This window comes from Lytechinus variegatus, chromosome 2, assembly GCF_018143015.1.
Source record: "Lytechinus variegatus isolate NC3 chromosome 2, Lvar_3.0, whole genome shotgun sequence".
In the NCBI taxonomy this organism is placed as follows: domain Eukaryota; kingdom Metazoa; phylum Echinodermata; class Echinoidea; order Temnopleuroida; family Toxopneustidae; genus Lytechinus; species Lytechinus variegatus.
The window spans coordinates 68,017,185-68,034,202 of record NC_054741.1 but is presented as its reverse complement, the minus strand read 5'-3'; the positions used below and the strand labels follow the sequence as shown (position 1 = coordinate 68,034,202).

At 38.1% G+C, this 17,018-nt stretch overlaps 1 protein-coding gene across 3 annotated transcripts in view; it reads right to left on the bottom strand.

Annotated features, from left to right (window-relative positions):
* LOC121408762 (piwi-like protein 1) overlaps positions 1–17,018 on the bottom strand; it is a 57,835-nt gene that overhangs the window by 25,932 nt on the left and 14,885 nt on the right. For 2 of the 3 annotated variants that reach the window (XM_041600390.1, XM_041600391.1), the window contains exons 2-6: positions 8,316–8,648; positions 7,556–7,726; positions 6,513–6,727; positions 5,827–5,948; positions 4,222–4,302 (exon numbers count right to left, since the gene is read on the bottom strand). In XM_041600390.1, coding sequence (XP_041456324.1) covers positions 4,222–4,302; positions 5,827–5,948; positions 6,513–6,727; positions 7,556–7,726; positions 8,316–8,526 — 800 coding nt within the window. In that variant the 5' untranslated portion in view covers positions 8,527–8,648. Of the gene's footprint in view, positions 1–4,221; positions 4,303–5,826; positions 5,949–6,512; positions 6,728–7,555; positions 7,727–8,315; positions 8,649–13,535; positions 13,787–17,018 lie in introns of those variants that run through there. The other variant, XM_041600389.1, reaches the window with a different exon arrangement.

Genomic DNA, 17,018 nt, shown 5'->3' with positions numbered 1-17,018 from the left:
AAAATAAATGTAATGTTGAAATTTCTTCAAAGTACATTTGATCAGATTCCTATAAAGAGTCTGTGAACCAACACTTAGTATTTTAAGGGCATTATTTAGCTAATTAGATCAATTGTTTTATTTCATGCATAAATTAGCATAATCACTTAGCAATGAGATTTTTCGCCATTTGCCATTGGTTATGCGTGTACCAATTTTTGTCGCGATCACGCAGTCAACGGCTGAGATCATGGGGGGGGGCCTGAATCAGCACCCCCCTCCCAGTCCTTTTAGGTGTCGAAATAGCCCAGTCTATTTAGGGTTAAAGCGGACAATGTAATAGAAACTTTCCCTAATTGTAAAGGCGTGTCACCCAGGCTCTGCAGTGATTCTTTTAATTTCATAGATTGTAATACCAGGAAAACTAATATCTTCATCACTACATCTTCATCATAAAATACATAATTGAGTACCTATCTAATTGGAAAAAGAGTAAAGGTCATTTGTAAATTAATCTAGATGTAATTACGAAATGGCTTATTTAAAGACCCAGACCGGACCCAAAAATGAAATTGACAAATTATATACCAATCGAAAGCTTATAAGCTACTAAATACAGCATTGTGAGCTTTATTCATTTTCACCCTTCCCAGCTGAGTATTTTGCTTAAGAATATTCCAATTATCGGGCTTCGAACCCGGCTTAGAAAATAGGCTTTATTGTCCTTTTCAAATGCCTCGAGACCGTGACGTCACGTTGTGTAAGAAGCGTCGTGATTCCATAGGTTTGTACATAGAAAAACTGGGTTATTTTTTTGCTTTCCAGATTACGCATTTCATTTTCTTCACTTCCATCACAGAGTGATATCACATATATTTTTTCCTACATACTTACATTATGAAATCTACAGTTTTGAACTAGTTTTTGCCATATTTTATTTCCTGCTTATTTGGCGTAGATTTCAAATCTATCTGCATTCAGATTATGTATCACAACTTTTCCTGACATAGCATTTTAGGCCCAATAAGAGCCAAACAAAGAAGTCACAAAAAAGGCAGTGAATAGTTGTAGGTTTCCATCAATTTCAACTAAGCCTGAGTCATATCGATTATTTTGAAAACCGGTGTTCGACAGCTCTAATTCGATCGAACATCGATGCATCGAATATTGAAGGCGGGGAAAATTTAGTCTTCTGTTATTGCGTCGATGCGCTTTGCATATGCACTACGCACTGACGGTATGCGATGGCGTTGGCCGGGTGAGCGTTGCACAAGCAGATGACAGCAAAGTTCGTTTGTATTTTCCATGATCACAAAACACACAAAAAAAGGCCGGGGACCAAAGCAGAATTCTTCCCAAAATATCTTCAACAATGATATTTGCAGATGACAACATATAAGTTTAAAATGAAACAATAATAAAGACATGAATCACGCAGAGTCGATCCGAATGATTTTCGGTCAACTAGCATTCGCAGTCCATTCACCAGCCCCGTCCGCAGCTCCGTACACTCACTCTGCCGAAACGACAGGCGTGCTTGACGTCAGCGCCAGCAAACAAGTGCAATCAACGGAGAGCGCTGTAACTTGCCTGAGATTGTGTAGTTGGATCCAAAATGAGCTCCAAATAAATTTATGGGAATAAAAACGTAATTTTCTCTGGATGGTCATTTGAATTGCTATTCAATGCTGATATAACGATTGTGAGGAAAGATTGTGGAATATGAGTTATGACGATGTTCGAGAATTAATCCTGATAATGACAATCCAGTTTTTTAGACGCAATTGAGCATGCGATCAAAATAAATACGAATGTTTCGAATCGAGCCCTAAATTCATCTAAATTATTACGATTTAAAAAGATTTTATGGTCATACTAAGAATATTGACGATGTCAGCAAGGTATGTTATGTTCATATGGAAGAATTAATACTGGCCGGATTATTTCTATTGTTATTCCATCTCTGGACGACGTCTCCTCCAAGCTCCGAGAAAATAAGCACAATGCGCATGCGTGTTCGATGACGTATGACATATTTTCCCATTCATGAAATCAGAGCCCAAAGTTGGGCATAAAGTAGCTTCAAATTGATGGGGAAAAAATCAAACGCAATTTTCTCTGTTTTGCCATGTAAAATGTTATTCATATGGTGATATTACGAACTTGAACAGAGTTTTTGCATGTAGACAATGTTCGAGAATCAATCCTGATGTGATGATTATTTTTTTAGACAAGTACACTAGCTCGAAGTCAAGTCGATCGTCATGAGATGTCCGCCATTGAAAATTGAAACGAAATACAAACGTTTCACATCAGGCTCTAAATTCATATTAATGATTATCATATGCAAATTATTGTTAAATATTACGATTAAATAATTTTCTATGGCCATGATATTAATATTGTTCATGAAAGCAAGATTTATTTTACGTTGATCGCGTCAATTTCCGGCCATTTTCTGGTTTGATTAAAGAACAGTACTGCGCATGCACGATCGATGGCCATGACTTCCATTCATGAATTCATCGTGCATAAATTATCTCGGCACGAGCAGACGAGTAAGACTCGAACTATGATCGAAATAAACTTCAAATTAATGGTGAATAGCATCATAATTACTCAATCGGTTTCATTTTGGGGGCAATAGAAATCAAGTAAGTAGTAGTAAAGTTGGACATTGCTGATATTTTGATGATTGATTGTGTAAACCAAACGAATCGGCCGGCCGACGTATTGTTTTTTTTGTTTGTTTTTCGACGCACCGATTTTGCAAAATCTGCATCGGTGTTCGATGACATCGATCGAACACCAATTTTAAAATCGATTCGACTCAGGCTTAATTTCAACAGTGAATAATTGTGAGTGCCATTTTCATCTGAAAACGGAAAAAAAATTGGATTCATAATATAGAAATGGAAGGAAATACCCAATGCTTTTGTACACAAACCTATGGAATCGCAACCCTCCAGACACAACATGACGTCATCCTTTCCAGGCGACGTGGGGTGCTCAATCGAAGCGTACTTTGGAGGAGCAGTTTCTTTGATTTTTATCTAATATTTCTTAAAAATGGAAGGAGATGTATAGAATATTTTTGGTATATTTGTATTGTATGAATCATTCAGAGATGCTAACTGATAGCTCAAAAAAATCCTGAAAACCCAGGACGGGGTCCAGGGGCCCGACCAGGGCCCCTGGCGGGGTCAAGGGCGAAGCCCCCTGAAGCTGGAACGTTTTCTTATTCTTTAGAGGGCTGAAATCATTAATCTACAGTAGTACATAACAAATAATTAATGACATAATAAACTTCATATCATAGGCAAGAAAGGTGCTCAAAAACAAAAAAAATCATGTAACCCGTACTCATTACGGTACGGGTTAACCTGCTGCGGGTTAATATGCTGCGGCCAATGGGTGCGACTCGGGACGGGTGTATGTAGCAGCTGGGGTGCCCTTTTTCACTCACTGTACTCATCAACAAGACAATCCTATACTATTGAAAATCCATAAATCACAATTTCTATCAAAATGATGGATAGTTCACACATATGAATTGATGAATACGCACCAGAGAACACATATTTCATGGTAGCAAATAGGTTTTCAGCTGAAATCCCACGGCAGACAACCAATCACTCACGCAGCAGCAGGCAATTGCAGCCACATCGGGCCGTGCTTCGAGCGGTTCTACCGGGCGATCGCCCGACTGGGATAGCGCTGACACCCGTATCCCTGCAGGGTATAGAGCGGCGTTTGCAACTGCTACAATGTATTGCTCGCGCGTACCGTGCAAGTACAGTACCAGCTAAACTTCATGCTGCGCACAACGCTAATAATTTTCCGTCTGCGCAAATTGGCCATCCAAAATTGAAATTGCGCTCTCCGTAGCGAACTCCGTGACAAGATTTGGAGGGGAAATTTTTACGGATTTCACTTTGACAATCGATTTTTTTTCCCGGAATATTTTTCAGCAAAGGAAAAAATCCGGAATTCCGGAAAAATCCGGAAAATTAGCAACTCTGATCATTGCCTTTCTTTTAATATATGATGGTTTTACACCGGTCCGGGTCTTTAAGACTCTCATCCATGCAGTAACATGTTAATATGTATGAAGCATAACACGAAGACATCCATCCCAAGGGACCTTATTCGTACGTCACAATGTTAAAGCTCAGGGCTTCTGATATAAACATGAAACAAGATTTTTCAAAAATGCACACAAAAAATAGAACACTGACTTACCCATGAGCCTTGACATCAATGGCGGCTTTAGGATCGTAGTAATTCCGTCCAACTTGCTCCATTTTGATTATCTTCAGCACCCTATTAAAACAGATTGAAATATATTATTAGGCTATTTTCAAGAACATAAATATATCGTCGCACGCATCACGGACCGACCTCTGTGCGCACTTCGATGCGAAAGTTAAGCGCACTGTATCTATTCCACGAACCGTCCTCTGTTACATTGCCCACTGTGGCGTAAATTTAACTTCAAGAAAATATAAAGATACGGGATGAAACTTTAGAACATTGACTTTTTAACGAAGACACTGGTAAATAATTTGCTCTCCTTGTAGGTGCACTTATTGCTGGTTTCAAAAAAAACTTTTCTTTAAATGCATTTTTTGCAAAAGTAACTTTCGCATCGAAGTGCGCAGAGAGGACGGTTCGTGGTGCGTGCGATGATATCACAAAAAATGTCACCAGGTCAGGGGACATTACTATCAGCAGTCAGGTGCTTGGAACAATTCAAATTCTCGAGAACATTTGTATATCAGAGTTTGTGTTCAATCTAAAATTATGTATTTGAAGGTACCTCGCTGCTACAAAAATATCTTGGCATCCAAGGTTTTAACAAAAAAATAATTCTTTTATAGTTCAAAAAATTTGTTAACGTTTAAAACAATTCATTCAAAGCAGATACTAACCTGCAGCATTAAGAGCACCACCTTGAGTGCTCTTCTTATCAAATATGGCCAGGTACCTTACCCATAATGCAACATTCTAAACAGTGTAGTCTTGTAATATAGGCCTACTTGTATGATAACATGCTAATTCACTACTTGATAAATTCATACTGCAGTAATTATGTTACTACGAAGAAAAATAAGTCTGCATGGCTAATTCATTCTCTGTATTATCTAAAGTTATAGGTATATATTCAAGACTATATGTAGCTATTTGGGCATGTGACATGTCTAAGATATAACGCACCTCACGAATAGGACATTCAGAGATTTTCAACCTCTGAAAATTATTTGAAAAGCATTTGGATTTTCAATATTTTTTCACAAAAATGTACAAACTTACATATGGGACCACAAAGATTTTTTTTCGATAAATATAATTCAAGCTAAAAAAAATCTCTGTAAGCAATTTCTTGATGAACATGTGTTTATCTGTGAACAAAGGTACAATTCTGAATTACATTTCAGTAAAATTTTAATTAAAAAGAACATTTTGTTGATGTATATTTTTTACACTTGGGAACACATACCTGGAGCATTTAAATGAGGAAAACTTTTTTTCATGAATAAAGGCAAAGAAGGGCATGATTTATAGAATTTATTGCATTCATTTTGAGATTTCTTTTCCAAAATATTGGTCTGGATTTTGATAACGCAATCTTAGTTTCTTCAATTAGGGGCATATTTCACTTTTGTTTATGGGCAATATGTGTACAAGAAGCACATGAAAATATGTAACTACTGCATTACTCTTACAAATGACAAATTTGCATTTAGGGTTGGTTTTTAAAAGTTATGGTTGCTCGTATGTACAACAATTTAGTAGAGTACCAGGTAATTTAGGTTGCTGGCTATATAAATATCGGGTAGTACTGACCTTCTGAAGATTACATTGTAGAGATGCAGTGTGTTTGGAGCCATGGGGTTCAAGGTGGAAACGTGGGTCACTTTGATGTTTGCTGTGCTACCATCATTCCGTTCTGATGTCAAGTTGGTCACCTTTACAACAAATGGGAAAGAAAAGAACAACGAAGTAGGAAGGTCATAAGTATGCTTCTTCTGGCTGTTTCCATGAAGCTCTTTGTGAAATTTTACACATAACCTTACAAACGAACATCAGTTATTAACTGATGGTTCAAGTCGATTGCATGAGCTTAAGTTTATATGCAGGTGCAGATTCGGATTTTTAATATGACATAATTTCCAGGGTAATATGCATTTATAAAATTGACAAAATTCTAAATATTATCATCAGAAATAAAGTGATTTTTTTTTATATGTCTGCAAAACGTTGCGCTTACATTATCAAGGAAATTCATTTCAGAGTAGCATGTACAGACAAACATAGCTTTATGAGCACTTTCTATTTTAAACACCACTCTTATTCTTAATCAGTTTTTACTTTCCTAATAAGTTTTCCTATTCTTGGCAGGGTAAAATAAATCAGCCTCAATTGATAAAGAAATACAACTGTACACAGTTGTACCTCACAAAGAATAAGCAATGAAAGCAATCTATACAGGGATATTTCCACCATGGTTAACGAGACAAAACAAAGCTTACTTTTTCTGCAAGCTTGACGATGGAATACATGGTGTCCATATCAAGTGTAAACTCTCTTCCCAGTAGTTCTTGGTGATGTTTCAGGAGAGCAAACCTAGCCCTGGGGTTCAAAATCTGTGGGTCAAAGTCAACCCGGTACAGGTGGAGTTGCCAATTCGGACGAGTTTTCAACTTGAAGCCGTTTGCATAAAGCGGGATTGCTTGTCCACTCATAGCTGTACAATGTTTAAAGAAAAAAATGTGGGCCTCAGAAAATTGTTTTAGGTTAAAGTTGCATCAGGTTCATAAAGGATGAGAAGCACTGCTTTTAAAGGGGTACTCTAGGCCGAAAATTATGTGATTTGAACAGGTAAAGTTATACAAGACAAATACTAACTTTTTTTATTAGAATGGGATGAGGAATAACAAAGATGGGGCAATTGAAAGTTTTGCATCATCTCCTCGTGAATAAGCAGTGGGTGAGCTGAAAGCATCATATCGCCACTTACTCTATTTTTTTTAATGTGTTTATTCAAATATTTATCCCACAAAAATATAAAATATAAGATGGACTACAGAGTTACTGTGTAAGATCATTGTTGCTGAAACTGATTTTGTTTCAAGAAAGACATGTTTCTATGTATGAAAATATGAATTAATATTGATTTCATGTTATAGAATAAAGATGGGGCATTTTATAATCTACTTATCTATTGCATATTCATGACTTCACATTTTCACAAAATATTAACTTAATTTCTTTTCAAAAACGATGAATGGACAACAGATGACGCAAGTCACACTATTCTACATGATTTATCATGGCTTGGATTCATCATTCAAGTTCAACCTAGTCAGAAGGTGATTGGGCCTGAGATACACTTTTAACAGAAGCAATGATGGCTGCAGTGAAGCACCTCTTGAAGTGTTTGAAGAGAGAGGGGGGGGGGGGGGCACGGTTGATTAATTTATAACAATAACCTTGAACTATGAAATCGTAATGGTAAATTTTGTATTATCACAGGCAGGTCCAACCATGAAGTTAACATTTACTTGATCCTAACCTTTCTTGTTGAAGTTCTCTGGTCTGGTTCGGGGCTCGATTTCTTCATCCCCCCTCCTCCCTCTCCTCTCTGGAACCACACCACCTACTCCGCCTTCGCCGCTGGCTCCAATAGCCAACTTGGCCATCTGACTTGGCATGTCATGCATCGGGCCCTCCTGCTTTGGTATGGCTGCAAAGGAAAACAAAATAGGAAACATTATCTATCTGCTATCCAATGCAAATTTACAGGTGGATGTTTCATAGGTGTTCATAATTTTATGCATAACTTAATGCATGACTGGAAGATGTTTCTAGGTGCTAAGTGAGCTATATGGGATATATAATATAACAAAAGAAAGGATCTTTTACAACTTATGAACAGTTTTATCAAAGAACAATCAGGATGTATGCCAAAAACTAGAACTGATGTCGCGAGTCTCCACCTAACTAGTTAGAGCTGGTTCTTACAAAAAAAAAACCCCTTTGAAGTTTAGGCCAAATACAAAACAAGACATGATGTTTAGAACTTCAATCCCAAGGTGACGGTAATCATGACCTACAGGTACAATCAAAGCATGAAAATGAATGAGATTTTCGGCCTGTTTTAGAAGAGGGACAAGTTGCTTTATTTATTTTGCAAGAAAAGAACAATGAATTATACAGGAAGATATCCACCCCATCTCAAATCTTTGCATGTTTTCACACCAATTCAACCTCTTGCCCCTTTTAAAGGCTTTGTATTAAAAGGGGGAGCCTGGGCAACTGTATATTATGCATACCTCCAGGTCCTGGTTGAGTGGTACCACCACGCGACCGCCCTCTTCCTGGTACTGGCATGCCACCAGCTGCCTCCTGTGGGGGTGCTGCCTGCTGCATTGGTGGGGGTGCTGGTTCTCCTGGTCGACGTTCCATACTAGGTGCCTCTGCTGCTGGGGGCTTGGCAGTGGCTCTGCCCCTTCCCCTTGCTCTTCCCCTAGCCCTGCCCGTCATCCTTGATTTCTAGTGGTGTTTTGGCAGATAAATCTAAATTGCCTCTGCAACGGCTAGCCTGCTCCGCTCGCTGCCGCGCTTGCTGCCACACTGCTTGCTGCGTCTGCTTTATCACTTGTTACCTGCAAGAACAAGAGAAAAATATTAAAGCCAATTCCGTGATCGAAATGAAAAATAGATTCTCACAGCAAACGATTCAATGTTATATGTCAATCCTTTTCTTGGCTACCAACGTATTCAAGGAATTAGATTGAATCTCATAGTGCACAATTGAAAGGTACTGCTGCCCTTGCTACATCATAACTGCACTACAGTATGTCAAAAAGAGTTCAGTGCAATATAACCAGGGACTCGATTTTAAGGCGCGCGAGAACGATCACGCGCTACATGCGCGCCTTAATCCATTTTATGTAGCGCGATTAATAGCGCGCCTCGTGATCGCTGACCTGCACGGAAATGCCTAAAGTCGCCCTCGAAATCTCCAAAAATCATGCTTATAGTGACAACAACTCAACGGCCCACTAATACCATATGCTCGAGCTCCGCTTACCATTTAACAAGTGGAATGCCTCTGGCCGTCTCACCTGCATCACGCAGTTCAATATAGCAGCATTGCTGACTTTGAAAACTACTCTAACTCACACAAGATGTTCAGTGATACATGGTTACTCGTATGTCCACTTTTTATGAACTAGACCAATAAACTTAGAGATATGATGGTTATTCAAAAAAAAAACCCATCACGGCCAAAGTTCATTGACCTTTTACATGACCTTTGACCTTGATCATGTGACCTGAAACTGGCACAGGATGTTCAGTGATACTTGATTACTCTAATGTCCACGTTTAATGAACTAGACCAATAAACTTTCAAAGTTATGATGGTAATTCAACAGATACCCCCGATTCGGCCAAAGTTCATTGACCCTAAATGACCTTTGACCTTGGTCATGTGACGTGAAACTCATGCAGGATGTTCAGTGATACTTGATTAACCTTATGTCCAAGTTTCATGAACTAGGTCCATATACTTTCTAAGTTATGACATCATTTCAAAAACTTAACCTCAGGTTAAGATTTGATGTTGACGCCGCCGCCGCCGTCAGAAAAGCGGCGCCTAAGTCTCACTCTGCTTCACAGGTGAGACAAAAAATGGGGAAAAAAAAATCTTGTTACCCCAGGACTCGAACCTGCGCCCCCGAGAACGCAAGTCAAGTGCGTTATCCACTGAGCCACGATATTCCCCATAGAGATAACACGTAAGCAAATTTGAGAATTACAATTCCAATTTTGCAAGCGAAATATGGGCATGATCCCGGCATCTGATAAAAAAATGGAGGGAACAGTTGTGAAAGCTTAGAATCTCGGCTACAACATACTAAAAGCTCATGGAAAACTGACAAGAAAAAATGGAGATATGGCTCAGGAAATAGAGGAATGTCGAATCTAGTTTTGAGAAAAAGTCATGTCCCATAGAGATTACACGCAAAATACATGTGATATGAAAAAAGCAATTATAATCTGTTTTATCTTGCTGAATTTAAACTTTTATACCTTTTAATTATCATAAAGGATCACGTAAGGTGGCAAAAAGAAAAAAAAATCATCTTGTTCACCCCAGGATTCGAACCTGCGCCCCCGAGAACGCAGGTCAAGTGCGTTATCCATTGGTCCACGATATTCCCCCTAGATATTACCCGTAAGCAATTTTGAGAATTACAATTCCAATTTTGCAAGTGAAAAATGGGCATGATCCCGGCATCTGATCAAAAAATGGAGGGCACACTTGCGAAAGATTAGAATCTCAGCTACAACATATTAAAAGCTCAGGGAAAACTGACAAGAAAAAATGGAGATATGGCTCACGAAATAGAGGAATGTCGAATCTAGTTTTGAGAAAAAGTCATGTCCCATAGAGATTACACGCAAAATGAGGAAAAATGACATGCCTTTACTATTTGCAATTTTTCAGGATGATCCGTTTATTAAAATGAAAAATAAAGGCAATAATTCATGAAGAGTAAGACCTAAGCTACAACATATCGAAAATTGGGCGAAAATTGACCAATATTCACGGAATTAGAGCATAATTTGCATAATTATTATGACGTCATAACAAGGCAACGGATATTTTGATTTCCGATGCCATTTTGATGACGTCATGATCAAATTGAGGGACACTGGTGACATGAAATGAAATCTACAACTCATACTCTATCGATATATGAAAAAAATTGGGGGTCAACGGACTATTTAAAGAGCGACAGTGAATTTTCAATAGGCATATTTTTGCACATATATGGCCTATAGTGAGAGCTCGCGCGCACACGTGCTGCTAACTTTAACAGGTGTTAATTTCGTTATTAATACTCGTAGGTTGATCAAGGTATCAAATTGCTCAGAATTTCATTATCAATTCAATGATATAAAAAAAAAACGGTGTTTCTGCGTTGCGTTAAGGCGTTACACGCGGAAACGCGCACACATATCTGCGCATGCACAAATTTTGGAAATGCTAAAATGACCTGAAACGTACCCAAAAAATTTTATAGGCCATTTGGAGAATTTTTTACCTTTGACGCACGCGTACGCGCACGTCATGACCTTTACATGACCTTTGATGACTTTGACAGTTGACCTTTGACCAGAAGTTAATGTCATGTAAATATTGTTAATTTTTGATAATTGATAATGAAGATATGATCAAATGAAGAATTTTACAAAATGGCACGTAGATGACGTCATCATGACCATATGACCTTGAAAAGCGAAGTATGTCGTCTCTATGATAGATTCTATATATGACAGAAAAATCAGTCAAATTGATTAGCCAATTCCAAGAAAAGTTGGCGACAAACATAGGTGCCAAGAATAAAGAAAGAAATAAAGAAAATTCTGACGAAAACAATAGGCGATCTGTCATAGACAGACCACCTAAAAAGAAATAGTGACATCATCCACTCTCTCATTTGGATGTAACTGGCTCGTTCATATAACTTGTTTTGTGAAATGAAGCAAAACTTTGAAATGTCATAACTTTCTTATTTTACATCCGATTTTGATGAAATTTTCAGTGTTATGCTTGTTGAATTTTTCTCTTTTTATTCAAATCAAGTTTTTGTTGGGGTGGACTTGTCCTTTAACTATCGCAAAAAGCTCTCCTGCACACTTCTGTTCTTCAGAGGAAAAATTTAGCTCTGTATCACATGTGCGCAACATTACCATGAAAGGCTCCACTATCAGACTGGAAACTTTCTCTCACTAGAATGTTACTTAGAAGTGCACGCATGGAAATGCTAATATTGTCAAAATACACATTAGTTTGAAAGAGGGAATTGAAGAATGGCTGCTTGTTGGCAAAAACTGTCCTTTACTATTCGCGCTGAAATTGTTCTTGGAAGCCAAATACTAGATACATAAAGCATAATACAAGTGAGTGAGAATGGTTAATAGATCACAGTGTACATTTTTTAATTTTTGCTGGTCCTTGGCGAATGCCTCCCATACTATGCGCTTCAGCACTTATCAGTGGTGGAGTAATCATTGATGAAAATAAAGCAATGTTCCATGAAGAAATAAAAGTATAACATGGATGGCTTTTTATAATTTTTTTTTCTTTTTAGTATCAAGTTATGAATACATGTACATGGCATTTTAGCCATTTGTGGAATCATCCAGATTTATTGCTAAAAACGAATAAAAAAATTAACTTGTTTAACAAGTCACTTTTTTTTTTGGTCTCTTCATTCAGAACACTCAAGATGCTGGGTTTTTTTCTCTCTCCCCATCACTGTGTATTTTGATTAGAAACTCTTCATTTCATTCTTAGTTTTTAAAAGTTTTACACAAATGAATAGAAAATAATCTTAAAAATCATTGTGAAGTATCAAGATCTTTTAAAAAAGGCTATATTTTGAATAAAACCCATTAAAATACAGTATAAATTATCCACCCAAGAGAACTCCAAAATGGACAAATTAAAACTGCCAGGCCAGGGTGATACTGGGTACATTTCCCATACAAGATTGCATGAAATCTCTACAGCATGTGATCTTTAGTCTAAGTCAGATGATTCAACAATTTTATCCATCGACCTTCACAACCAGTTGCAGTTCTCCATATTCTCCATATCATTTTCTCTTCCACCTTTGCTGGTCAATCAATTTGTATATTCTTCAGATCTCACTGTTTGTTCATCACCAGGCATGCCAGGTGCTGGACATACATGTAGAGGAACAGCAGATCCGGCATCCAGGACTGAATCTTAAGTATGAAGTATATTTTTCAACAGAGAATGAAGTAAATGTGAATTGAACTAGCTGTATCTTATCTTCAACAAACCTGACAACAGACTGATATTATATACAGAAAAAAATAACACACTCAGATGGCGCTGCACCAGCCCGAGCTAGCTCGATCTCGAGATTTTGGCCCGATTGGCCCTCTTCTCATTTAATCTCGAGATTCAAGACACCCCATCTCCACGAGCACAAGAAGACACCCCATCTCCATGATCTCCACGAGCACAAGAACAATTCGTGCTCAAGCTAGGCATGGATAATCCAGGGTGCATGATCTGCTTCTGCAAGGGGATAATTCGTAAATAGCATGCTATTTTGCAAATAATTATAACTTCACTTCAGATTGCAATGTCAAGATTAATCCAGCAACTATCCTCAGAGCTACCAAATCTCATCCCCTCAAATCTCTGTCTCATGCAATCAGTATCACAGTCTATCCCCATATACATTGTACACAATGTCTGTGATCTCACTCAGATTCACAGGAAATCTCACGCATAGCTGGTCTTTGAACTTGGCGTCTCTATATCCTGATGATTGCGTCTCCATTACATCTTGAGATTGTTCAGATCAGGATATTTTGCCAGATCCGAAAACTCTGCCTGTTGATGATGGCCTTCTTACAGTTTTAAATTAAATAAACTTTTTATTGACAAGAGTCAAGACAATGCACAATAGTTTAACTCATCTCATCTAAGGCATACTCACATTTATTCTTTAAGGTAAGTGGTCTTAAATAATCTCAGATGGAAACCAGAACAAACAAACTGTAAACAGTTTGAAGGTTACTTGAAACTAAGAGGGATGGAGCTTTCAACCAGGTCAAAGCCAAGTCATCATGCCATAGATATCACAACCACTATGTACTTGCACATGTCTGTGCTACTGGTGAAATGTGTACTAGTATATATGTACATCAACCATGTGCTTCTGTGTGATGATTGGGATTGGAATACAGTATGCAGTGGTTGTGTGTGTGAGAAGTTTGTGTGTCTGTGTTGAAAGGCAAGGATTGTATGATCAAGGAGATATCTCCTTGGTATGATGAGGTGTTTGTGTGTGCATGATGCTTACAGCCTATTTTTACTTGGAAAAATCTTAATCCTCAGAAAGGGTCTGAAGAGAGAAGCTATTGTTCTGGTAATTGTCCAGGGTCTTTAGTAAGTGATCAAAGGCAGGGAGCTAACTGACATCAATGACAATGGCATGGGTTTTGCTGGTATACCATAGGCTCAATAGGAGGAACATAATGTTCCTCTCAAACATCATCAATCTTAAAATCAATGGGTAAGTCACCCCCAGCCCAAAGAAGAAAAAAAAGTTAAAGGGGAAGTTCACCAGAAGACAAGTTTAAAAAAGATTGTTGTATATCAGAAAAAAATCAATAGAAAATACTGGTGAAGTTCACAGGAAAATCCATCAAAGATACAGAAAATGGATCCGACTTATTAGTTTTTAATTTGCGACATCATATACGTGCAGCTGACCAATGTTTTAAATATAAAATTGTTCTTTTTTAGAAGTCTGAAATAATATTTCTGTTATATAATGCAATAGTTTTTTTTTTTTTTAAATTAGAATTCATTGATTTGTTTTTACTTCAAAATATGGGGAAGCTTTTCACATATGACAAAACAAATCAAGTCAAAAATTCTATTATGATCCATGTTAGCAAGTATACTTCAATACATTACCCAACCTTAACAAGTACTCACCTGAAATGTAATATATACAGGTAATCAAGTTTTTTGATAACCTTGTTGAAATTGAAATTAATAAATTTGCAGATCAAGTCCCCTGTTTAATGAGGAATAAAACATATTGTCTGAAAAAGTTTCAACACACCCACAGAAACTCGTCTATTCAATGCTTCCTACTCTTAATTGTTCCTAAATCTATTATATTTGTAATTTTCTCTTTCGTTATTTCTTTCTTCTTTCACTGCGCCTTGGGCACTCTGCAGAGTGGATTTGGCGCATTACAAATCACATATATTATTATTATTAAATAACATTACTTTTTTTCCCAATGTTCAAAAGCTGGAAAATCTGCCCCCCCCCCCATCCCGTATAAAACACTGCCACTCAAACAGACATGTTTTCTTGCAATTGTATCAATTATCTATACAGTCATAAAAATTCATTTTCTCTTTAATAACAGCAATACTGGCTTTGGAAAACAACAGTGTGCATTGTATTTTGTCTGGGGGATTACTTTCCACTCATTTGATACATAGGCACTTCCCTGATTGCCAGGGGCAAGTAAAAGTTAGAGTCGGGAAAGTGTTCCGAAGTAAAGACAAAAATTACTTGCCCAAATTGGCAAACACAATTCACACAGTAGAAAGCAAAATTCCCACAGAATAACAGCGTCGGAATTACGCGGGGGGCGAAGGGCGATTTTGTCCCCATGACAGCCCATATCGCTCCTAAAAATTCTCCAAACCCTATGCTTTGGGTAGACTATTTCAGAATCGCCCCAATACAATACCATCGACGATGTAAAAAATACTTCACATAGTTACGTTCTCCGGCGGTGGAGCAAGCGCATCTTTTTTATCGCCCTTGCCTGCTTTAAGTTAAACTGTCGATGCAATATCCGAGCCTTCCGTAACATGGGAAGCTTCGCGATTATAAATAAACGCGCAATGCAATATGGGATGCGGAGTACGCATAGTCTTTAGCACAGGGTTTTTAGAATTGTTGACGCACTTGCCGCATGGCTTATGTACATGTACGCGTGAACGATTAGACTGCACAGCTGGTAACAAGACCACGTGCATCGTACGGTATATTGTGTGTACTAGGCATGTGCAGAATTGTATGCGATCAGCTGGTGATTGTGACAGGGCTGATTATCGACATCGTCGAGTCGGAGTGCGATCTAATTCGAGTTCAAATTGGCTCTGCCAAACGGCCAGAGCCAGCTGCCTCTCCAAATCGAGATACTGTTGAGGATAAGCAAAAAAAGTAGAGACAATCGACAATTAAGTCTTGGGGCCTCGATTGGCTTGAATCTAAAGACGTGAAGCTGAAGGCGACTTTGGGATTACTCTTGTTTATTGCAGGGCCTGTAGGACATTCCCCTCACCAAAGGTAGCTGGCGGGCGGAAGAAGTTCGGCTCTGTTAAGGACCCTTTTACGGAGGGCACCAAAAACATCAAGAAATAAAAGAAATAATGTTCTGAGCTTTTTGAAGTTTTAGGTGTCACAGTGAGTATCAGAATGTCAAATGGTAATTGCTGATATGCAATTAAAAAAAATAGCTCAATGAATTAGAAAATAGCCTCAAGATTTTCAGTGGTAGCCCCAGTATAAAACAAGTGGAATGCCTCTGGCCGTCTCACCTGCATCAAGCGATTCAACATAGCAGCAGTGCAGACTTTGAAAACTACAACTCGCGCAAGATGTTCAGTGATACTTGGTTACTCTTATTTTCACGTTTTATGAACTAGACCAATACATTTTACAGAGATAGGATGGTAATTCAACAAATACAACGAATGTGGCCAAAGTTCAATGACCTCACATGACCTTTGACCTTGATCATGTGACCTGAAACTTGCACAGGATATTCAGTGATACTTGATTACTCTTGTGTCCGAGTTTTATGAACTAGACCAACATACTTTTAAAGTTATGATGGTAATTCAACAAATACCCCCTATTCGGCCAAAGTTCATTGATGCTAAATGACCTTTGACCTTGATCATGTGACCTGAAACTTGCACAGGATGTTAAGTGATACTTGATTACAATTATGTCTAAGTTTCATGAATCAGATCCAAAAACTTTTAAAGTTTTGATTGTAATTCAACAGATACCCCCAAATCGGCCAAAGTTCATTGACCCTAAATTACCTTTGACCTTGGTCATGTGACGTGAAACTCAAGCAAGATGTTTGGTGATACTTGATTAACCTTATGCAGGGCGCGACAAACCCGCTTGCCCGGGGCAAGTGAAAATGACGTGCGGGCAAGCACTTCTCAAAGTCAATTGCCCGATCGGGCAAGTGGTTGTTGCGTCTTTTTTTTGTACCGTACCTCGTTTTTCCATAAATCATCCAAAATCCACACTCAAAATCATGAATAAGCCTAAAAAATAGCGAGTAGCGCAGTTTCAAATTCCGAAATTGCGTTATTTTTTCTGTACCACGTATTTCCATACATGGTACCAGCAGGTATGAAAAAAA